This window comes from Melozone crissalis, unplaced genomic scaffold, assembly GCF_028551555.1.
Source record: "Melozone crissalis strain CALT ecotype California unplaced genomic scaffold, PUWL_Pcris_2 ptg000014l_1, whole genome shotgun sequence".
NCBI lineage: Eukaryota > Metazoa > Chordata > Aves > Passeriformes > Passerellidae > Melozone > Melozone crissalis.
The window spans coordinates 17,324,005-17,348,482 of record NW_026535792.1 but is presented as its reverse complement, the minus strand read 5'-3'; the positions used below and the strand labels follow the sequence as shown (position 1 = coordinate 17,348,482).

Sequence of the window (24,478 nt, the reverse complement as noted above, 5' to 3'; positions counted from 1 at the left end):
TTCCACTCCACAGCCCCACCTGGCAACAGCAAATTCCCATTCTTGAGGGCACAGCCTTTCAGAAGTGCTAAAATCAGTGAGGGCACTGTGCTGCTGTTTGGGAACCACGCTGCCCTCAGCCCCTGCAGGTGCTGCTGCTCCCCAGCACACACAGCTGCCTCATTCTCAGCCACAGAAATTGCTTCTCAAACCTGGCTAAAAGACCTTTCTGCTGCAGGGTCTGCAGCATTCTGTGAAAAACCACCTCACACAGGACGGCAGAGGTTAAAAATGGCACAATTCTTGCTGTTCGTCTTAAAAAAAAAAAGGGTTTTAGGGTCAGCTTGGCCTGCAGGCCAGCCCAGAGGCTCTGTGTGTGGAACTGCTGCTGTGAGCCCTGCCTGGGATGAATTCCTGGCTGATTCCAGAGGTGCAGCTCCAGCTGCTCCTTCCTCCCTCCCCTCTGGCTGCAGGAGGCTGAGGAAGCAGCACAGACATCTCCCTGATTTCTGCAAGTCATCCAAGGAATTTGGATTCTGGAATCTCTGCCATGCCTTGTGGCAACAGTTTGGGATATGAATTTATGATCCATGGAGCCTCTGGAATGCAGGTTATGAAACACAAGGAGAGAACAGAAAATCCCAATTTTGTGTCAGAACCATCCCAGCTTTCCACACAAGGAAGGAACATCCCTGAATCCCGTGGCACCTTTCGTGTTTGGATTTTTAATCTAATCCTTAGATTAGTGCCCAGGGAGGAAAAATATCCATCCTCTGACAACCTGCAGCATTCCAGTCCTGGATATCCTTCTTGGAAATCCAGCTCTTTAAATCATTCTTTAACTGCAGAAACACTGCAGTTGCTGTTTGTGTGATTTAATTTTCACTCTGTTTCTGCCTCATCTCTCCCACACTGGTTATTTTATCCTTTCAAGGATTGTTTGGGCCCAAAATTGTTGTGTTATTCTCATATCATGCACCATTCCTGGCCCGCCCTGTGTGCTTTTCCACCCCCAAAAAGCTCATCTGCATTCCCACAAAAACACTGGCAGAGCTCTGAGAATATTTTTGGAGTGTGTCTGAAATAGTAACTCAGTGACTGACCTGCAACCTTTTCAGTTTTAGTTTAACACAACTAAAGGCAGCTCTAAGTCTCATTTCCAGCTTCACCTGCATTTATGTTCCTTTGATTTGGTTATTAAAAAAGCAAATTGATGGATCAGTCTCCTGATTTAATTGCAGGAGACGAAGTGCAACTGGAATACTGGGACAGCAGTAGCAAAGGAGGATGCTTACCTAGAAAATCACTTTTTACATATCACTTCAAGTGCCCATTTTATGTAAGCTCAGCTTTTACAGTTAAAACCCAAGCAAAGCAACTAAAAAAAAAAAACCCAGCAAGTGAAATTCTGGTTCCAAATGCAGAAGGAGGTGGAAGGCAGATGGTGGCTCCTGGGTGCCAGATTTTCAGAAGCAAGCTGATCTCTGCAGAGGCCAGGACAGAGCCTGTGCTCTGTGGGGCTTTGGTGTCACAGCAGGGCAGCAGCTGCAAACTCCAACTCCACTGAGCCACACGATTCCCATTTCCAACACAAACTGAATGGAGCAGCTGAGGCCACCTGGGCAGGCTCAGGGAAGGGGCTCCACTTCCAGGGACACCTTGGGAACTTCATCCCCGTTTTCCTCCTCTTCCTCCAGCAGGCTCAGGCAGCAGCTGATGTCCATGGGCTCCTCCTCCCAGCAGGAGCACACAGGGGAAGGCACTCAGGGTTTGCTCCTTATTGCCCTGCACAGCAGAGCCCCAAAGCAGTGGGATCCCACAGAGCAGGGCCCCACAGCAGTGTGATCCCACAGAGCAGGGCCCCAGAGCAGTGTGATCCCACAGAGCAGGGCCCCACAGCAGTGAGATCCCACAGAGCAGGGCCCCACAGCAGTGTGATCCCACAGAGCAGGGCCCCACAGCAGTGAGATCCCACAGAGCAGGGCCCCACAGCAGTGAGATCCCACAGAGCAGGGCCCCAGAGCAGTGAGATCCCACAGAGCAGGGCCCCAGAGCAGTGGGATCCCACAGAGCAGGGCCCCACAGCAGTGTGATCCCACAGAGCAGGGCCCCACAGCAGTGTGATCCCACAGAGCAGGGCCCCAGAGCAGTGGGATCCCACAGAGCACTGTGATCCCACACAAGGCACTCAGGAGGCAGCTCCCACCCAGCAGCAGCAGCTGGAACAGCCTGGGAAGGCAGGAGAGGCAGAAGTGCAGTCCCTGCAGCAGCTCAGGGGCCTGAGGGAGGGAAGCCCCTGCCCTGTGCTGCCAAAGGCTGGCCCTGCACACCAGCAGCATTGTAAATCCCCCACAGCTGCTCTGGAGTGTGCCATTCACATTCTCTGAACATGATCCCCTTGCCCAGGGAAGCTTTCCTTTGGGAAGCTGAAAGGCAGAGAGAGGCCTCAGAGAGAAGGAAAACAATTCTTATCTCATTTGCTTCTCCTGTGCTGTGCTCATGTGCAATGTGTTTGGAGATTGTTCACCCACAGGTGATTGTTCCATTGATTCTGCTGTGAGTTGTTTTCACTCTTTGGCCAATCAGGGCCAGGCTGTGTCAGGACTCTGGAAATAGTCAGGAGTTTCATTTTATCTTTTTAGCATTCTGTAAGTATCCTTTCTATATTCTTTAGTACAGTACAGTATAATAAAGTAATAAATTATCCTTCTGATAAGATGGGATCCTCCTCATCATTCCTTCCCTCTTGGTGGATCCGTATTTACAATTCTGGAGCCCCAGGCTCTCTCCAGCACACAGCCCTCCCTAGCAGACACATTTCCAGGGTCATTCCCAGCATGGCAGAGGGGCTGCTGGAGGCCATGCAAGCATTCCAGCCCTTTGGGAGCCCAAAGGACACGGGAGGGGCGAGGGGGGGCTGGGGCTGAGCAGCTCCAGCTCAGGGACCCGGTGTCCCTGCAGCCCCCCCACAGCACTGGGTCACAGCCATTCCTCCACGTGCACCAAGGCTGTTCCATTCCCACAGGGAAGGTCTCTGATCCAGCAGTGCCCACAGCAGCACCAGGCCTTGGGGACAGCTCTAGGGGGGATTTTTCAAGGTTCCCAAATAAAAAAATCAAGATACAAAATAGAGGTTTGTATGCAGTAGGGCATTAAAGGGTTATTTGTGCACAGAGCACAGGAGAAAGATCACACTTTTGCTCTGATCTTCTGTCAGCTGAGGGCACTGAGAAACCACCCAAAACGAGTTCTCCTGCACCTGCACACTGCAGATTTAATTCCCTCCACCTGAAACTCAGCAGCCATTTCCTCAGGCAAATGCAGGTTTTACACCTGGAGCAAAATTCTTCTCTACAGAATCTGATTGTATGAACTCCCAAAAAAAGCAGAGTGAAGGCAGGGAAGCCTTGCCACAAGTAAGAACAAAAAGCAATTCTGGGCCAAGCACAGCCTCTGCTCCCAGAGCTCTGCTGCTGCCCTGGATGGAGTCACTGAGCTCAAGGCTGGGCTCTGCACTGGCAGGATGTTCCCCCTGCTCCCACAGGCTGCATTAGGAATGGCTGCACCTCCTCAGTGCTGCTGCATCAGAGAACTCCTTAGGAACATGCTGCTGGCCAGGAAGGAAAAGAAACACCAAGAAAAATCCAAACACAAAAGGTCACGTGGAACTGAAAGGGAAGGATTTATCCAGAAGCAGATATGTAACCCAAACCAGGTGAGGAGGCATTCCCAGAAATTCCAAGAGAACAGAAGAAATCAAAATAAAATTATTAGAGTTGGGAAAAGAACATGGAAATAAATCAAAGAGCAAGGCACTGGTGGAGAAGCCAGGGAGGCTGGAAACCTCCTACAAAACTAAAGGGAGGAGGGAACAAACACAATCCGACAGCGGGCTGGTGTCACACGGAAGCTCTAGCACACATCCCGAGGTGTTCCCAAGTGCTCTGTCCTAAGGAGAAGAGACACGGGTGGCACACGGGGTCAGCACTACAGGCCAGGAGGAGGAGGAGGAGGAGGAGGAGCAGCCCGCGCGTCGGGAGGACAGGACAGGGTGCGGCAGAGGGTGGGGACACGGGGGCGGGGTCACCAGACTGCCTCTAGACACTACAGTGCCACTACCGGGGGCCGGACTCACTCTGCAGGACGCTTATAGTAGCCTGGGCTCGAATCCACGTAATGGAGGGATTTTGCCTCAAGTCATTCCTCCTGGGATCGTTGCTGGCCCTGCACTCGTAAGTCCCAGAGTCTTCCAAGGTAAGGCGGGTTACTCTCAGCACACTCACCCCATTGGCCCCGTAGGCAGTGTTAATGGTGACACGGCGCTTCCGAGCGCCATCCCACAGCTGTTTGAAAGCCTCTGCCCGGTTGACTTCCGCATACCACCACTGGATCTCTGGAGTGGGGTTCCCAACCACATCACAGTACAGTTCAAAGGCGTCCCCCGTGAGCTTAGTTTCTGACATGGGCGACTTGACAAACCCGGCTGCAGGGAGGGGCAGCAGAAACGCAGTGACAGAGCGGCAGAAAACAACAGAGCTCGCACACAACACAGCAGCGGGGCAGAAAACACAGTTAGAGACATGGCATCGGCAGTGACACGGCTGGGGACACCCAGGGCGGCTTAGGGACACCCACGGCATCGGCAGTGACACACCCAGGGCATCACCACTGACACGGCTTGGGGACACCCATGGCACCGGCAGTGACACACCCAGGGCATCGGCAGTGGCACAGCTTGGGGACACCCACAGCAGCTTGAGGACACCCATGGCACCAGCAGTGACACACCCACAGCACTGGCAGTGACACGGCTTGGGGACATCCATGGCACCAGCAGTGACACACCCACAGCATCGGCAGTGACAGGGCCTGGAGACCCATGACATCACCAGTGACACGGCTCAGGGACACCCAGGGCACCAGTAGTGACACAGCTTGGGGACACCCATGGTGGCTTGAGGACACCCATGGCATTGGCAGTGACATAGCTTGGGAGCACCTAGGGCATCGGCAGTGACACGGCTTGGGGACACCCATGGCACTGGCAGTGACACGGCCTGGAGACCCATGACATCACCAGTGACACGGCTTGGGGACACCCACAGTACTAGCAGTGGCCAAGGCTGCAGGGCAGGAATTCCCGATGTCCCCACTCCTCCCTCCCCTGGCAGTTCCCCCTGGCACCCTCCCCGAGGCACTTCCAGTCTTTTCCAGCCCTGGCAGCACAGGCTGTGCCAGGGTTAAGTGTCCCTGCCCAGCGATCTGCTCCCTCAGGAGGTTTCCCTACCTGACCCACCCACAGGGGCACCACGGCTAAAATCCCAAACCTGTGCCAGCTGTGAGCTCTGCTCTGACCCCTCTCCCGTCTATTGAGGACTTCCAGGGCAGGGAATTCCCCAAGACACAAGTGACCTATTTTCCCGATCAGCCCAGCTCTGGGAAAAAGGGAATTTCAGTGCAATGAGCACTCACAGGCCAAAAGGTTCTGTTAGGAACCCACAAAGGGCCCTCAGCTGTTCCCTTGGTGTGGAGAGGGCTGACATCCCTGCTCAGGCCATATAGGATACTCTGGAAATCCTAAATCCTCCATACTTACCCGCCTCAGGGCCCCACTGGGAGCACACACACACACACACAAAATTCTCCTTCAATCCTATTGCCAAAGATATTTAGGAGAACAGCAGCGCCTCACACCAGGCCCTTCCCCCAGGCCCCTCCTAAAACTGCAGGATTAGGACACAGCTGGCCAGACAGATTATGCAGCAAAAGCCATCCCGGTGCTCTGCTGGGGCAGGGGACATCAGCAGCGTGGGGAGGGACAGTGTCACACCAGGAAAGCTCAGAGCCTGTCATCCCTGGCCTCAGATTGTGCCATCCCTGGCCTGGCATTCCTGGCTTGGTTTAGGATGAGAGGCAAATCAGTGAGGTTTGGAAATGGGGACATTAAACAGCATTTAATGAGTGACCAGTGACCACAGCCACAACCCCCTAATGGCCACAGCCCCCTGTGACCAACAGCCACAAAGCCCAATAATGAACAGCCACAACCCCCAATGACCAGTGCTCCCTAATCCTAAATGACCAGCTCTCCCTCACCCCAATAACCAGCACTCCCTGGGATGCCAAACAGCCTCCATACATAAATTAACAAATATTTAAGTTACATGGGGCAGTTCTGGGTTGATATTTTGCATTTCCAGCCACACACAAACAGCAGCAGTGAGCGAGGCGATGCCACCAGAGGGCCACTGCTCATGGAGACACCCAGCCAGGAGCTGCACAAGCAGCTGGGGTCTGCCAGCACCGAGCAGGAATGCTTAAAAAAAACCCAAAAAAGGAGAGAAAAGGTGAATAATTCCCAAGGCTGCAGCACAAGGCAGTGGGAAGGGAAGTGCTGCTGCCTTTGGGCCCTGCCAGTGGATTCCAGGGCTGTCCCAGCACGGAGCAGGTGACACTGGGCAGGTCCTGGTGACGCAGGAGCTGCCAGAGCCCGGCCTTGCCTTTCTTGGGCCTGTCCCACAGCTCAGCTCCTGCTCAGAGACAGCAGCACAACAAAACCCAAACCAGACAGAGCCACAAGCACAGGAGAGCACCAAGGGACTGAGCTCAGTTTAACCCCAGAGATCTGGGACTGAGCTCAGCTTAACCCCAAAGGTCTGGGACTACTCTGTTTGAACCTAAAGATTTCAGACTGCTTTGTTTAAATCCAAAGATTTGTGACTGTGCTTGGTTTAACCCCAGCGATCTGGGACTGTGCTCGGTTCAAACCTAAAGATTTCAGACTACTCTGTTTAACCCCAAAGATTTGGGACTGTGCTTGGTTTAACCCCAGAGATCTGGGACTAAACTCGATTTAACCCCAGAGATTTGGGACTGAGCTCAGTTTAACCCCAGAGATTTGGGACTGTGCTCTGCTTAACCCCAGAGATTTGGGACTATGCTTGGTTTAACCCCAAAGATTTGGGACTGAGCTCGGTTTAACTCCAGAGATTTGGGACTGCTCTTTTTAACCCGAGAGATCTGGGACTCTGCTCAGTTTAACCCCAAAGATTTGGGACTGCACTGTTTAACCCCAAAGACTGGGGACTATTCCTAGTTTAAACCTAAAGATTTGCCACTCTGATCAGTTTAACCCCAAAGATTTGGGACCGTGCTCTGCTTAACCCCAAAGATTTGGGACTAACCGAAAACCCCTTCTGGAAGTGGTTCATTTATTCAGGATTTGATCTCAAGCCCCAGTTGTGTAGATGGACAAGAAGAGAGATTAATGCCCTAAAACCAGAGAATGTTTCAGTCCCCACACAGAGTTCCAGGGGTTCCCCTCATTTCCAAACCCTGCCTTAAAATTTGTGTTGGGGAAAGAAAATTAAATCCCCAACTGAGAAAAACCAGGATTTTCAGAGCTCAGGAATTCTTGTAAAACCTGCCAGGGTGAGAATACACAAGGCAGTCATCTCTGAACTGCAGAAATTGTTGTTTAATAATTAAAATATCCTTTTGGAACTCAAATTTCATCAAGGTGCAAAAGAATTAAGGAGAATGGCCCTGGAGGAGCAGAGCAGGGAGAATTTTCATCTCCCCAAGTTAAGTCTGGTGCAAAAAAGGGGTTTAAAAAATAAAAGTGCTTTGCCTTAAAAGCCAAGTTGAGGAAAGATGTTAAGCCAGGCTCAAAGACAGCAAAAACCAGGTTTAAGACACACAAAGAATGGACAAATTAGGATCAACATGAAGGAAAAATAAAAGGATTTCCAAGGAAGTTTTCAATCCCAACAAACACACCTGTAACCAGGGAACCCCAAAAAGCAGGATAATGCTCCCATCCTGAGGCTGCTACTCAAGGTGAATTAAATCAATTAATTCAATGAAATCCCACTTAAATCACAGCACAAAGCACAGTTCCAAACTCAGAACTGAGAGTCTACAAGGCTAAAATGCAAAAATAAACCAGATTTTCAGTCTGGAGCCACAATGAATAAAGTGTAACTGCTGTGGGACTGAATGATTTCAAGCCTGGCTGTCTTTACAGCAAAAACCCACCTGGAAAATCTCTCAGCACATCAAAAATCTGTATTTCACTGCTCTCAGACATTCAGGAGAGTTCTGGAGGCTTTATTTCCCTCAATTATGGAGCCTGATTTTTTAAATTCTTCAAATAAATGAACAAAATTGCAAGTGGAAAAGGCAAGAACTGCTCAGCTCTGCTGTGCCCTCACCTGAGCTGATTTCTGCTTTATTCTCACACGGACAATTTGATGGGAATATCCCAGAAAATCCTGCCCCCCTCAGCTGGGCTGTCTTAATGAGGTGCCCTGGCTAATTAACACCTTCTCCTTCTCTTAATTAAGTGCTAAAGAGTTCTGAGGGTGGGGAGATCTCACTTTGGCAGAGTGTTGCTGGATAAAAACCACCCTGATGAATGATTTGTTCCTTGCCAGGGCTCACATCCACCGAAAATCTTGGAAATGAGTTAAACACACAAAAAGTGACAGCTGGAAGAGGTGAAACACTCTGATGTTCAGGGACACAGGGATCAGTTCCATAAAGCAGGAATTTAGGATGGAAAGGATTCGTGAACAGGGATCAGTTTTATAAATCAGGAATTTCGGATGGAAAGGATCCCTGCAAAGGGATCAGTTTTATATATAAGGAATTTAGGATGGAAAGGAGCCTGAATGAAGACAGGACACAGGGATCAGTTTCTGGGGATAAATCAGGAATTTAGGATGGAAAGGATTCCTGAACAGGGAAAAGAACACAGGGATCAGTTCCATAAATCAGGAATTTAGGCTGGAGAGGATTCCAGCACAGGGATCAGTTCTACAAATGAGGAATTTAGGCTGGAAAAGGATTCCATAAATCAGTTCCATAAATCAGGAATTTAGGATGGAAATTATTTCTGAACAGGCACAGGACACAGGGATCAGTTCCATAAAGTAGGAATTTAGGATGGAAGTGATTCCTGCACAGGGATCATAAGTTCCTGGGGATAAATCAGGAATTTAGGCTGGAAAAGATTCCTGAACAGGGACAGGACACAGGGATCAGTTTCTGGGGATAAATCAGGAATTTAGGATGGAAAGGACTCCTGAACAGGGAAAAGACACAGGGATCAGTTCCATAAATCATGAATTTAGGATGGAAAGGATTCCTGAACAGGAATCAGTTCTATAAACCAGGAATTTAGGCTGGAAAGGATTTCTGAATGTAGACAGGACACAGGGATCAGTTCCTGAGGATAAATCAGGAATTTAGGATGGAAAGTATTCCTGAACAGGGAAAAGGACACAGGCATCAGTTCAACTCATCAGGAATTTAGTCTGGAAAAGGATTCCTGAACAGGCATCAGTTCTACAAATGAGGAGTTTAGGCTGGAAAAGATTCCTGAACAGGCACAGGACACAGGGATCAGTTCAACATATCAGGAATTTAGGATGGAAAGGATTCCTGCACAGGGATCAATTCCTGGGGATAAATTAGGGATTTAGACTGGAAAGGATTCCTGAGTGGGAAAAGGATACAGGGATCAGTTCTACAAATGAGGAATTTAGGATGGAAAGGATTCCTGAATGGAGACAGGACACAGGGATCAGTTCCTGCGGATAAATCAGGGATTTAGGCTGGAAAGGATTCCTGAATGGAGACAGGACCCAGGCCTGGGGATGAATTCCAGGAAGGCACTGCAGCATCCTGCTGTCCACACCCATTTTCCATAGGATGGATTCTCTCCCATTCTGTTCTCACCAGGAAGCATAAAATGAGAAATTTGGCATTAATCCCATTAATTTCTGCCAGCTCCAGCGCAGCTTTAAGCCAGGTTTGAGGCGCCCAGGTGAGGCCAGAGCTATCCCTGGATTGAATTCCTGGGTTTAATTCCTGCCTTCTCATCCTGCAGCTTCCCAGAGCTGGGAGAGAGGAGAACCCAGCCCAGAGAGCAGCATCAAAATGCAGGAGCTGTGCCAGGGCACGGGGCTCCTGCCACAGGCAGGAAACCTGAGGATTCATCCCACAGGACTGGGATTAAACATTCCCTGCATCCAGCCCAGCATCCCCCATTCCCCTGCACAGGAGATTTGTGGGCAAATTCCAAAAAACTCATCCTGAGGGGAATGGTTTGGGTGTGGCCATCCTGGGAATGTGCCTCAGGGGGAATTCCTGACACAGATGGGCACAGGGGAGAAATCGGGAATTTAGGATGGAGAGGATTCCTGAACAAGGATCAGTTCTATAAATCAGGAATTTAGGCTGAAAAATATTCCTGAACAGGGACAGGACACAGGAATTTGTTCAATATATCAGGAATTTAGGCTGGAGAGGATTCCTGAACAGGGATCAGTTCGTGGGGATAAATCAGGAATTTAGGCTGGAAAAGATTCCTGAATGGGAAAAGAACACAGGGATCAGTTCTATAAACCAGGAATTTAGGATGGAAAGGATTCCTGAACCAGGAAAGGACACAGGAATCTGTTCCTGGGGGTAAACAGGAATTCTGACTGGAAAGGAGCGTGAATGGAGACAGGACACAGGGATCAGTTCTTGGGGATAAATCAGGAATTTAGGCTGGAGAGGATTCCTGAACAGGGATCAGTTCCTGGAGATAAATCAGGAATTTAGGCTGGAAAGGATTCCTGAACAGGGATCAGTTCCATAAATCAGGAATTTAGGATGGAAAGGATTCCTCAACAGGGATCAGTTCCATAAATCAGGAATTTGGGATGGAAAGGATTCCTCAACAGGGAAAGGACACAGGGATCAATTCCTGGGGATAAATCAGGAATTTAGGCTGGAAAGGATTCCTGAATAGGGATCAGTTCCATAAATCAGGAATTTAGGCTGGAGATCAGTTCCATATATCAGGAATTTAGGATGGAAAGGATTCCTCAACAGGGATCAGTTTTACAAATCAGGAATTTAGGCTGGAAAAGATTCCTGAATGGAGGAGACAGGACACAGGGATCAGTTCCTGGGGATAAATCAGGAATTCAGGCTGGAAATGATTGTGGAAGGTTTCTGACCCCACAAACCCCTCAGATCAGCCTGATCAAATCCCTGATCAACCCCCCCACCCTGCCCCTCACCAGACACTTTTATCCAAGTTTCCCTGGAATAAAACCAGGGATGCTTCCCTTCACAATTTGCAAACACAACTGGTATTTCATGGCCACTTTAGGGTGCAAAAGCTGATCTGAACAGCCCCAATTCCCTGAGGAAACACATCCAAGCACAGCCCTGGGAGGAAAAGCCCCACTTCCCCCAGCGCTAGGGAATTCCCTTCCCCCAAATCCCCTCCTGGCTGGGCTCAGGACACAATTCCAGGGATTCTAGGTGACAATCCACCTGAAGGGGACAAGTGAGAATTGAGACAAGGCTGGGATATCCCATGGGAAGAACACCCAGGACAAGGTTTAGAAACTGGGGCTCCATAACTGAAGAGCAGAAATGGAGATTTTTTCCAATTTTTTGCCAAGAAGAACAAAGCTCTGGCAGTTCCCTGGATCCATAAACATCCCATGGGAAGAATCACCAGGACAGGGGCTCCATAAATATCCCATGGGAAGAACAACCAGGACAGGGTTTAGAAACTGTGGCTCCACAACCAGTGTCACCTTCTGGAGCGCAGAAATGGAGATTTTTCCCCAGACTTAGGAAGAACAAAGCTCTGGTAGTTCCCTGGTCCCTCAGGAAAGAACAACCAGGACAGGGTTTATAACCTGTGTCACCTTCTGAAGAGCAGAAATGGAGATTTTCCTCAGATTTTAACCATTAAGAACAAAGCTCTGGCAGTTCCCTGGTTCCATAAACATCCCATGGGAAGAATCACCAGGACAGGGGTTCCATAAATATCCCATGGGAAGAACAACCAGGACAGGGTTTATAACCTGTGGTTCCATGGCCAGTGTCACCAGCTGGCTGCAGTCACCTTCTGGAGAGCAGGAATGGAGATTTTTCCCAGATTTAGGAAAATCTGGGAAAAATTAGCTCTGGCAGCTCCCAGGTCCCACAGGAAAGAACAACCAGGACAGGGTTTATAAACTGTGGCTCCATGACCAGTGTCACCTTCTGAAGATCAGGAGTGGAGATTTTTCCCAATTTTTAGCCAAGAACAACAAAGCTCTGGCAGTTCCCTGGTTCTATAAACATCCCATGGGAAGAATCACCAGGACAGGGGTTCCATAAATATCCCATGGGAAGAACAACCAGGACAGGGTTTATAACCTGTGGCTCCATAGCTGACTGCAGGGAAAAGGACATAGGGATCAGTTCCTGGGGATAAATGAGGAAAGAAGAAATGGAGATTTTCCCCAATTTTTGGCCAGGAAGAACAAAGCTCTGGCAGTTCCCTGGTTCCATAAATATCCCACAGGGAAGAACAACCAGGACAGGGTTTATAAACTGTCCATAACCAGTGTCACCTTCTGGAGAGCAGGAGTGGAGATTTTTCCCAATTTTTGGCCAGGAAGAACAGAGCCCTGGCAGCTCCCTGGTTCCACAGGGCAGCCCAGCCCATGAGGGAGCTCAGACAGACCCCTGGCACAGCTGGGACGTCACTTGTGTCCCCCCAGGGGAGCTTTGAGTCCCTGCACAGCTCCTGCTCCACCAGTGCAAGCCCCAGCTCCGATTTCCAGCTCTTCCCTCCCCAGCTCTGCTGCTGAAACCCATCTGCTCCCAAGGCTTCAGTGTGAACTACAGAACTCCAGGGCTCTGCACCTTGGCAATTTAAAGGGATGCAGTTCATGGAAGTGTTTCTGTCTTTTTGGGCCATGCTGGGTGCAAAACCATTTTTATCTCACTGGAGACTTGATATCAAATATTCACTTTAACAGGAAGCGTGGAAAAAATCTGATTTACCTAAAACTCATAGATGGATAAAGATGGAGCAAGGCCAGCTCTGACCAACCTGTGAACCCAGATCCACAGCAAGTCCAGTGCCTCAAAAAGCATTTTTTCCCATATTTCAATGGAAATATTAGGGAATATCAGTACAGGAGTGCTCACAGGAGACACCAATTTTATTGGTGTCACAAATTCCCTCATGTGCCAGAAAAATGCCAAAAATTCCCCCAGGCAATCCTATGATTTACAAAACCCCACTGAAACCATGGCTGGCAAGGCATTCAAGGGAAATGGCACTTCCAGCATTCCTTGGAAAATGCAGCTTGGAAGCTGGGCTGAATCCCTCCCAAGGAGATTTCCTTCCATGGGGAATCTGTCCCTCCTCTCCCAGAGGTTTTCACAAGGGTTAAACCCCACATCAGACTCAGCAAAGGCAGGAATTGTTCTCTGCTCTCCCTGTTCCTCTCCCTGAGGTTTCCCAAGGGTTAAACCCCACCTGAGGCTCAGCAAAGGCAGGAATTGTTCTCTGCTCTCCCCATCCCTGAAGAATCCCCCAGCCAGCAGCTCTGCTCTCATCCCTTTTGAAGGAACACAGGAATTTTGGTGCTGCAGCTGAGGAATGGACAAGAATCCCTCCAAAGCAGGGGAAGGATCCTGGGAAGTGCCCAAAAAATCCATGTTAACAACTAAAAACCTTTCCCTGGGAAGCAGTGGGAAGGGATTCAGCTGCAGCACAGGAAGCACAGCCTGAGCAGGCAGCAATTTCAATTTGTCTGCAGCAGCTGAAGAGCTCAAAAAATTTTAAAACAGCATTAAATTTCTGTCTGAAAGCCACTGAAAACACCTCAAAGGTTGGTAATGAAAATGATTTTGTGTCAGATTAGCACTGTAAAATCCTCAGCCTGGCTCTCTAATGGCGTGGTGCAAGGGTTTTAAATAACCAAAGGTTTTCAGAGCTCCCCCCCTTCTCCCCTGACCTTTCCTGATCCAACAAATGTGTTTGACAGGAGACTGATCCCATTTCTCTCCAGCAAAGCTGCTTTTCCCCCCTTTTATTCACTCTGCAGGAGCAGGAGCTGCTCCACATCCCCATGAGGGAGGGAAAGGACATTTCCATGCAGCGACCTTTCACAAGAAATGCCCTTTGCTGAATTGGGGATTATGTAACAGAGGCTGAGGAGAAGCTGCTCAGCCACAAAAATAATTCCTCAGTGAGCAGAGGGAACGGCAGCAGCACAGGGGATAACACTGCCAGCACGTTCTGCAGCCTAAACCAGAGCTCAGCTGCCTCATGTGTGAAATCCTGGCCCTGCTGCTGGACAGGGGGCTGGAGGTGCTTTCATTATCCCTTGTCCAGAGTGGGAAAGCATTGCTGCCCTGCTCAGAGCATCCAGGAGATGCTGGATTCCAGGAGAATTCCACTGGAATTCCAGGCACAGGGAAGAGGAAAGCAGGAGGAGATGGATTAAAAAGCAGCAGAGATGGCACACTTGGTGCAGCAGATTTCCTCTGCTGTGCACATTGAGCTCTGCTTAAAAATTGTATTTTTAGGGGTATTTTTCCCCAAGCAATTTTTGAGCTCTTCAGCTGCTGCAGACAAATTGAAATTGCTGCCTGCTCAGGCTGTGCTTCCTGTGCTGCAGCTGAATCCCTTCCCACTGCTTTCCAGGGAAAGGTTTTTAGTTGTTAACATGGATTTTTTGGGCACTTCCCAGGATCCTTCCCCTGCTTTGGAGGGATTCTTGTCCATTCCTCAGCTGCAGCACCAAAATTCCTGTGTTCCTTCAAAAGGGATGAGAGCAGAGCTGCTGGCTGGGGGATTCTTCAGGGATGGGGAGAGCAAAGAACAATTCCTGCCTTTGCTGAGCATGAGGGGGGGGTTTAACCCTTGGGAAATCTCAGGGAGAGGAACAGGGAGAGCAGAGAACAATTCCTGCCTTTGCTGAGTCTGATGTGGGGTTTAACCCTTGGAAAACCTCTGGGAAAGGAATGGGGAGAGCAGAGAGCAATTCCTGCCTTTGCTGAGCCTCAGGTGGGGTTTAACCCTTGGGAAAACCTGTGGAAGAGGAACAGGGAGAGCAGAGAACAATTCCTGCCTGTGCTGGGCATGAGGGGGATTTAACCTCTGGAAAAAACTCTGGGAAAGAAATGGGGAGAGCAGAGAACAATTCCTGCCTTTGCTGAGCTTGAGGTGGGGTTTAACCCTTGGAAAACCTGTGGAAGAGGAACATGGAGAGCAGAGAGTAATTCCTGCCTTTGCTGAGTCTGATGTGGGGTTTAACCTCTGGAAAAACCTCTGGGAATGGAGGGACAGATTCCCCATGGAAGGAAATCTCCTTGGGAGGGATTCAGCCCAGCTTCCAAGCTGCATTTTCCAAGGAATGCTGGAACTGCCATTTCCCTGGAATGCTTTGCCATCCATGGTTTCAGAGGGGTTTTGTAAATTGTAGGATTGTCCTTGGCTTTTTTCTGTAGGAAACACAATTTCCCATTTTTCCCCAAGCCCTGGTGGCTGGGATGAGGATGGGATCCAGCCCAGCTCCTCCCTGGCCCTGAGGAGGTTTGATCTCCACAGCCCTCCTGACACTGCTGAGATTATGGGGCCAGAAATAACCTGGGCAGGGCAGCTCCTCCTGCACCCCATTCCTGAGCTGGAATTCCACTCCAGCAGGATTAGTGCATCCTAATCCCCAGCAGGAATCACCTCCCTGCCCTGGGCACTCATTCCTCACATCATTCAAAACAAAAACCCCAAAATGCCAATTTGTGGTTATTTTGTTGAGCTTGAGGGGGAGCCCCACAGCTCTTCCCAGAGCTTTCCCAACAAAAGCAAAACCCAATTAAAAGCCAAGCAGATTTGGGCTCTTCAAAGAGCCAACAGGGAAAAAAAAAATTAACACTGAGAGAAGCTTCCTTTGCTCAGTGGAAATTAAAAAAATTAATATTACCACCATGGTACCAACAATAATTGCGTTTAATCACACTGCAGGGATTTTGTGGTGGCTGAGAGGAACAGAAATGGTGACCTAAACAAAATCTCATTTCAGCCACGTCCCCTAAGCTGAGTAAAAAGGTACCTGAGTAAAAAGGTTCTGCTCGTGGTTTGTATACAAGAATTCTGCTTTATACCCCAGAATTCTGCTCTGTACCCCAAGAATTCTGCTCTGCATCCAGGAATTCTGCTTTATACGCCAGAATTCTGCTTTATACCCCAGGAATTCTGCTTTATATGCCAGGAATTATGCTTTACACCCCAGGAATTCTGCTTTACACCCCAGGAATTCTGCCTTATATCCCAAGAATTCTGCTCTATACCCCAGAATTCTGCTCTATACCCCAGAATTCTGCTCTGTACCCCCAGATTTCTGCTTTATACCCAGTGCTAAAAGCTGCCCCTCACAGGGTCCCTTGCACTCTCCACCCACATTCAGCAGTGCAATTTTACAATTTTACAGCAGTTTTAAAAGATTTTTTTTTTCCCTCAAAACACCTGAATAAAGCCCAGCAGAAGCACTGGAGGATTTATCCCACAGATAAACTGATCCAAGTGTGACAGGAATGGCACAGCCCCCGGGAATTTGCTGCTGAGGCTTTTCCTCAACCAAAGATGCTTTTTCCACTTTTCAATTTCCATCCAAGCAAATCCAGGTTGCCACAAAGCACCCAAAAATCCTGATTTAGCAGCTTCCCAACTCTGAGATGTTTCATTTGGCAAAAGGATGACAACAGGGCTGTGTTTGGGAAATGTTTGGGAATTCTGAACCCATTCTGTCAGGCCCCAAAGCAGGAGAGCACCAGGGCAGTGCCCTGCTGTGGTTTTGGCTCCATTCTCCCACTAATTCCCTTCCTGCAAACCAAACCTCACATTTTATTCCTTTTTTAGGGTTTTTTTTTTCCTTTTTTAGCTTTTTTATTTTTTTTCCTTTCCTCCATATGGCTCAAGATTGGGGTCACCAAATCACCACTAAAAATAGGAGCTTTGGGAGCCTGAGACCCCAAAGAGGCAGCTCAGAGCCTGGGGTGAGAACAGCTTTAATTTGTTGCATTTTTATCTGACAGGGTTTTCAGCACTTTGCTGCAGGTTTTGAACTGCTCAGCAAAGTGCTGAAAACCTTGTCAGAAAAAAAATGCAACAAATTAAAGCTGAAGGAAACAATCAATACAATATTCCAGCTCCTTATCAGCTTCAGCACCCTCAAAATTGGGAGGAAATGGGAATTGTCCTGGTTCTGTTTTGGTTTTGGAAGCAAAAAGCCAATTATAGTGGGAAGAAAAAAGGATTTAATCACAAACATTTTATTAAAAGAAATTAAAATATTGAATTACAGGGAGCAGAAAAGCTCTCCCATTACCCAGGGGTCACAGCTTTACTCCCAGTCCTGCATAAAGAATTGGCAGGAATGGGATAAAACTGAAATATTCCTAAAAAGACAAAATTAGAGGTGACTGTGATCCTACAGTGTTATAGGATGGCTGCCATAGAAAATAATTCAGTTTCTAGGGAATAAATAATTAAGTTTCTAGGGAATAAATGCACCAAATATCCCATTTCTTACAGCAAAATAAAGCCCAAAGAGTGGCACACTGACTGTTTTTCACTCAGACTCCCCAAGCACACCCCCAAACTCCCAATTCCACCTGTATTTGGAATTTGTGTACCCAGCCCTGAAGTGTGCCTGGGGCACACTGGGGTTTTACCTTTCTAAAGGGATTTTTTTATCTTTATTGGACCTTAAATAACCCCACCTGTTTCTGATCACACAGCAGAAAAGAACAGCCTTGGATTCTTTGTTTCCCAGCAGGAAAATGCAGCAGAGCAGGCAGGGCCCAGCTTCCCAAATCCCACAAAACCAAGGAAAAGCCATCAGGGGATCCCAAAGTGCAGGTTCTGAGTCACAGCCCTGAGAAGTTTGGGTGCTCTGGGATTTGGGAAACACTTCCCAAAGATTTGATTCCCGATGCCCTGCAGTGCTCAGCTCTCTGTTTCTGTGATAGGAGGGAGCTCAGAGCTCCTCTGGCCAAATCAAATCCAAATGAGCTCTCCAATAATGAACTTCCAGTTTATTCCTTGGAATCCTGAAGTGATTCCAGATCCTGAAGTGGAAACCCAGGTGGTTGGTCAGTGCAAACTGCCCATCTTCAGGCAAAACTGAAGAACATTCTTATTCTGCTCAATCCAGCAGGCTGGAGTGATAAATATTCACAGCTATTTCTTTTCTCCATGTCATTTATTCCTTGGATGCTCCAAAAGGGGAGCCAGGCTGGGAGAGCTGGGGGTGCTCATCTGGACAGGAGAAGGCTCCAGAGACACCTCAGGGTCTTAAGGGGCTCCAGGAGAGCTGGAGAGGAACAGGGACAAGGGATGGAGGGACAGCACACAGGGAATGGCTAAAAAGTGAAACAGGGGAGGTTTAGGTTAAATATGGGGAACAATTCTCCCCTGTGAGGGTGTGAGACTGTGGGATGGAACTCCTGATCCTGGGATCTCCTGATGGCTCTGCCTTGGTTTTATGGGAGTTGGGAAGCTGGGCCCTGCCTGCTGTGCTGCATTTTCATGCTGGGAAGCAAAGAAATGCAAGGCTGTTCTCTTCTGAGGTGTGATCAGAAACAGGTGGGGCTTATTGAAGGAAGTGTCCCAGGCCAGGAGCAGCCTGGGCTGGTGGAAGGTGTCCCTGCCCTCAATGGATGAGTTTTAAGGTCCCTCCCAACCCAAACCACCCTGGGAAATGTGAATCAGCTGCTTGCAAGCATGGAATTCCCTGGGCAGGCTGCTCTGGGTGAGCGCTGTGCATCAGGAACCCTGAGGTGATCACTGCAGGGTCACACACGGGGCTTTGCTGCTGCTTGCACACACAGAGCCACGCCTCAGGTTTGGCTTTTGTATTTTCACATTCTGTGCTGCTTTAGTGTGGGGGTCTGGGTTCATGTTAGGGGATGGTGAGCTCTGTGCACAGAGCAGGGAGACAAAACAATTCCTGCTCTAGCTGGGGATCAAAGATCCAAATCTCAGGCTCAAGAGCAGAAACAACATCCCTGATCCTGGGGATCCCATGGAGAGCTGCAATCCCTGATACCATGGGGAGCTGCAATCCCTGATCCTGCTCAGATCCCACGGGGAGCTGCACTCCCTGATCCTGCCCTGGACCAGGACCCCACAGAGCTGCAACCTTTGACTGAAGACAGAAAACCAGCAGGATGGGATTCACAGGCTGGAGCTGTAATTGACAATTAACCCCAATATGCAAATGGACCGGAACTCATGAAAGTGAGAGACCCCATGACCAGCTGTCCATTTTTGTGACCATTTTGGGTGCAGCCCTGGCTGGGCTCTTGTGCTGCCCAAGTTGGATCCATTGAGGCCTCCTAATAAATCCCTGCTTTATTCTTGAGCTCAGTCCAGTCCCTGTTCTAGCTCAGCCTTCTCAAAGCATCATTTTTGGTCAGACCAGACCAAAACCAAACCTTTATTTTAGGCATTTTCTAATCCTTTGACCATCCCATCACCTGCCCAGCTTTCACCAGGCCGACAGACAGAGCAGCTGCCCCGTGACTCAGAGCTGCTTTTAAACCATTCCATTCCCTCCAAGCAGCTCCAAACGACAGCAATTCAAACCCCATTTGCAGCCCGAACCCGAGGCAGGCTCTGCTCAAGCACCACAAAGCTTTTCCCAACAAACCACGGGGGAAAAATAAAAAAAAAAAAAAGAAAAAAACTAAAATCACCCCCGGAGTGCTGAGCCAAGCTGGTGCACGCTCAGGTTTAAAAATGCTCCGAGCATCTGCTTTGTGCAAACTCCTGCTGTCCGCCCTCACGGCATCGCTGCAGGCTGCTGGGAGCTCTCTGCACTGCCAGGAGCTCCCTGGGCACTTCCAGCCAGCCCTCAGCATTCCCAAATCCTCTCTGTCATCTTCCCAAACTCCTGCAATTCCATGTGCTCCCAGCTGCTCTTCCAGCTGAAGTTTTGGGTTTCAGTGTATTTTTTCCCTTTCCTCTTGTTTTCCTATTCTAACACAAATGCTGTAACTGCTTTTTTTTAATAGAAAAAAATCATATTTTACATTTCCAAACCAGCGGAAGAGCCCCAAAACCCCTGTGAGTACCCCCAAAATGTAATGAGCTACACCAGTCACTGGTGTAAATTACAAAACACAGAATGCAAAACTATAGGAATTAGAGCAAAAAAAATCTTTTTTTTTTCTTGTTTATTCAAGAACAGGACATTTTGATCTATTTTTCCTCTAGAAAAATGTCTCACAGGGCAAATCTGCAACACTAAAAGCAGCATCAGGCATCAAATAAATGTTTAACCTGGAGTGAGAATAAATTGCCATGAAAATATTATTATTATTATTATTAGAATTATTATTATTAGAATTATTATTTTAATAATAATTATTATTATTATTTGAATTATTGGATATTGGATTTTATAGAGCTTTAACAGCCAAGCTCTGTCCTCCAGCTTTACAGAAGTCAGGATTTGTAATTTGGAATTAACTGGGGAAAAAAATCACTGTATTTATTTATTCCCAAATATTCCTGTTTTGAGGAGTTTGAACACACAAAGTCCATCCTTTAAACATCCAAAGGATCAGACTGTGCAATCCCACGCCAGCCAGCGAAATTCCAACCTCCAGAAACAAGAAATCTGCTGGGAAACTTTGAAAAAATGGCAAAAAGGGCTTGGGGTAAGGCAGACCCAAGCTGTGAGGGCTCCCTGTGCTTTAATCAAAACCAAACTTTAGAGGAACTGGAATTGTCCTGATTAGAGAAAAATACCCCCAAAAAATAAAACCTCACTACTGGAGCCACGTGCAGCAAGTGTGTGAATTTCAGGAGCTGCAGTAATGACCAAAAAGAAAATAAAATAATGAAATAAAATAAAATAAAATAATGAAATAAAATTCATGATGGGCTCGAGGGTGACAAAGCCACCCTGGGCTGGGGACCTAAAGCAGCAGAAATAGGGGAGATCCTGCATTGAGGAGGAGGAGGAGGAGGAGCAGAAGAAGAGAACTTTGAACGTTCTCCTCAGTGCTCAGCCCACACTCAGGCTCCAAAAATGCTCACATTTATCTGGGCAGCAGGAACAGGCACAGCACAGCTCAGGTGCTGAGGAATGAATGAGGCTCAGTGGGCACAAACAGGGATAAAAGCAAAGTTTTTCACTGGCTCCTTCAAGAAGAAATTCATTTTCAGCATGCAGGATTAGCTGAGGTAATTTTCCTAATTTTATGGTCACTTTTATGTCAGCAGAAAATCCATATTCTGGTTTTGGCCAGCTGCTTCCTTCTCCATGCATGCAGAGGATGAACTAAACAAGCACCACCTGAATTTATTTGGTTTTATTATCCCTCATGCCCAAGCAATTTTAGGGTTTAGAATTCTCTGCCCTTTAGGGCACAACTTGCCAGTTTGCTCCCACTCCAACTCTTGTATTGATGTGCTAAAAAACCCCTGCAGATTGCCCAGATTGGGGCAGCCAAAGCAGCAATTTTAGAGAATAAAATAACCTTTAAATCCCAGCCACTCTGGGGTGGAATTATCACTGCACTGAAGCCTATGGTTTTCCAGCTGCTTGTTTGGAAATAAAGATATTTTAAAGGTGAAACAATGATGGAAAAATCACATTTTCCTCTCCTCCATGCTTGGAAGCATTAAAGTGATTTTCCAACTTAGAAAGTGCAGGTTAAACACAGATATTCCTGACTGGCTTTTTCCAGCTCTTCCTCCTCATCTTCCCCATCTCTCCCCCAGTTCCATCAGAATCTGCTCTGGATGTAAGCCATAAGCAGAAACTGATCATTTTCCCAGCAAAATATTCAGGAAAAGTTCAATTCCTGCCACATTTCCCTGAGATTTTAAGGTGTTGATGCAAGAGCTTTCAAAATAAAGCCACCCGAAAAAATAAAACCCTCAAAATAAAAACCTCTCAAAATAAAACCTTTTAAAATAAAACCTTCATCCCAGTTTTAGCAAGATTAAATGCATAGGTCAGCCTGACTCTAAATATTCTGGGTTGCATTAAAATCTGGGAAAATTACTGGGAAAAAAGCTTTTTTTCCCCACCAACACTCAGCATTCCAGCGGGGATTTTCTGCTCCAGGTGAGTTCCACAGGTCCGTGGCCATTCCTTCACCACCCTGACTCGGACTATTCACCTTTCATCGCTCTGATGGCGCCACACCAGATAACAAATCGCTGCCCTTTGGGATCCTCCCTGCCCCTTCCCAGCACACACCCACAGGTGAGAAGCTGTTTCTGAAGGAATATGCACAATTCAGGAAAGGCTGGACCTGCTCTCCACCCACAGAAGAATTGTTCTGTTTCAGGAAGCTCCTCACGGGCCATTATTTGCTGAAGAAAGCCCAGTTCCTCTGCAGCAGGGCCTTTTCACATTAAAAATGGAGCAGCAATAAACCGTAAATCACAAAGATCTCAACCTTTGCTTGGCTTGGGCTGCTCCACCCCTTCCCAAGCAGATTTCCACTCACCTGTGTGAGCTCCCACAGCGTTACAGACACTCCGAGTGTCACTCAGCACTTCATTAAAATCACAATTAATCAGCTTCCAGGACACACTGCAATCTCCCTCACACCAAGCTCACTTTGGTGGGGACAAAGCCCCTTTCCAGCTCTCCCCAAAATTCTGTTTATCACTGACCTGCAGAGTCCCCAGTGCTGCCAAATGTTTGCAGTGTCCCGCAGCCACGCGGGATTGTCACCGCAGCTGCTGGCACCTGACACCTGCCCTGCACGAACACACGGCCCATTTCCATTTAACTCCTTCCCTCCCACGGCTGGAATTGCTCTGGGAGCTCAGCAGTGCCAAGGCGGAGCACAGAACCACATTTAATCCACAGCTCAGCCCCATTCCCGGATCCCTAAATCCCAGCCAGCTCTAGCACGGTGTTCCCAGGCTGCCTCACTCTGCAGAGAGCCTCCGGTTTTCATTCACAGCGCCAATGCCAAACTCTGCTTAACACACACAGAGCTCACTGCTGGCTTCACGCTGCAAAATCTGCACGTGCTCGGGGAATAACTCTCACCTGGGATCTTTAGGACGGCATTTTTCCCATCTGGATAGCACTGTCAAACACCCTGAGAGCCCTAATGGGGGCCTGGTGGAATGGGGTGGGCTCTAAGGTCCCTTCCAACCCAAAGCAGAATGTAAGATTCCACATTCCTGCGATTCCAGGATTCCCCTGGAGCAAAGAGCCAAGGCGAAATTCCCCTCAACAGCCGGGAAACCCTAGGACTGAACATTATCTGCAGAGCAGAAAGGAAGGAGCGAGAAAGGAGGCTGAAATGATGAAACCAGGGTGGGATCGGTGTATGAGAGAGGCAGCCCTTCCTCGTGGGCAGGATCCTCCCGCAGGCCGAGCTCCCTGCCTGCCCTTGCCGGCTCTCCAGGCCGGGCAGCGCTGCCCACGATGCTGCACCGGGAGCACAGAGCGCTGCCCGGCCTGGCAGCAGCAAACGGGCATTTTCCTCGGCGCTGCGGGATTTCCTTGGAGCGGGAGGCTCGGCTGGAGCAGCCTCTTGGCCCCGCTCCGCTGTGCCACTAATTGTCATGCACTTGGCTGCGAACTCGCCGGGGAGGAGGCAGCCGCGCTGGATTTAGCTCACGCTAGCCTACAAGGAGCGGTGAAGGCTTGGGGTGTGGTGGGTTGGTTGTTCCTTCTTTTTTTTTTTTTTTTTCCCCCTTAATTCCTTCTTTTACTCTCCTATCAGAAGGACCTCTCCAGTTGCTAAGGAACTACGGGCTTTATTGCATTATAAATGATTTAAGGCGGCCCGGCAGATGCAGGTTCAGTAGGCGGGAGGAGATGAGGAGATGTTCCATTTTACCGGCGGCACCAGGCTCCTCGGGAGGAGCCGGGGGGGCCGAGCCTGTCCCCCCCCTTTTCTCCTCCTTCCCCCTTCCCCTGAGGGGCCCCAAATCCACAGGGATTTCCCCCAAAGCCGGGGTCGCCCCCACCCGCGGGGTTGCCCACAGCGCACCCGCCGCCATAGCAACGCGCCCCCCCCGCTCCCCCCGCCGCCACCGCCGCCCTCCCTCACCGTTCTGCGCCGCGGCGGGTCCCGGCAGCAGCGCGGCCGTCGCCAGCAGGAGCGAGAAGGCGGCGGGGAGCGGCCCGGAGCGCGGCATCTTCCTGAGGCAGGGGCAGGAGGAAGAGGAGGAGGAGGAAGGCGAGGAGGCTGAGGCGGCGGCGGGAGCGGCGGCGGCTCCGTCCGTCCTTCTCCGCCGACCTCCTACCGCAGCGCAGCGCCCGCTCTCGCGAGATCCGCCGGGGGCGGGGGGCGACGCCGCCGGGGAGGGGAGGGGAGGGGAGGGGAGGGGACGAGGCGGGGGGGCGGTGTCAGCGCCCGCCTCGCCCGCCCCTCGCCGCCATGTTGGCCCCGTTCGGCCCGGTCCGTTCAGCGTCGCCGCTTCCCCTGTCCCAGGGCTTCTCCTCCTTGCCTAGCTCCCGAGCTGGCAGCGGGACAGGGACGCCCAGGCGGCGGGGAGCTGCCCCTTGCTCTTTCTGCCGTGCCCTCAGGGGCGCCATGGCGGAGGCTGCCTGAGGCAGCCGTTCCTCGGGCACAATGGCGGAGCCCGCCTGAGGGAACCGTCCCTTCAGAGGGCCGATGGCGGAACTCGCCTGAGGGAACCCTCCCTTCAGAT

The 24,478-nt window shown here is 49.5% G+C and overlaps 1 protein-coding gene across 1 annotated transcript in view; it reads right to left on the bottom strand.

The window, feature by feature from the left end:
- Positions 1-24,105, bottom strand: part of NPTN (neuroplastin) — a 44,986-nt gene extending 20,881 nt beyond the window's left edge. The window contains exon 1 of the mRNA XM_054272392.1: positions 23,875-24,105. Within this exon, the coding sequence (XP_054128367.1) occupies positions 23,875-23,962 (88 nt within the window). The 5' untranslated portion in view covers positions 23,963-24,105. The remainder of the gene's footprint in view (positions 1-23,874) is intronic.
- Between the last annotated feature and the right edge of the window lie 373 nt (positions 24,106-24,478).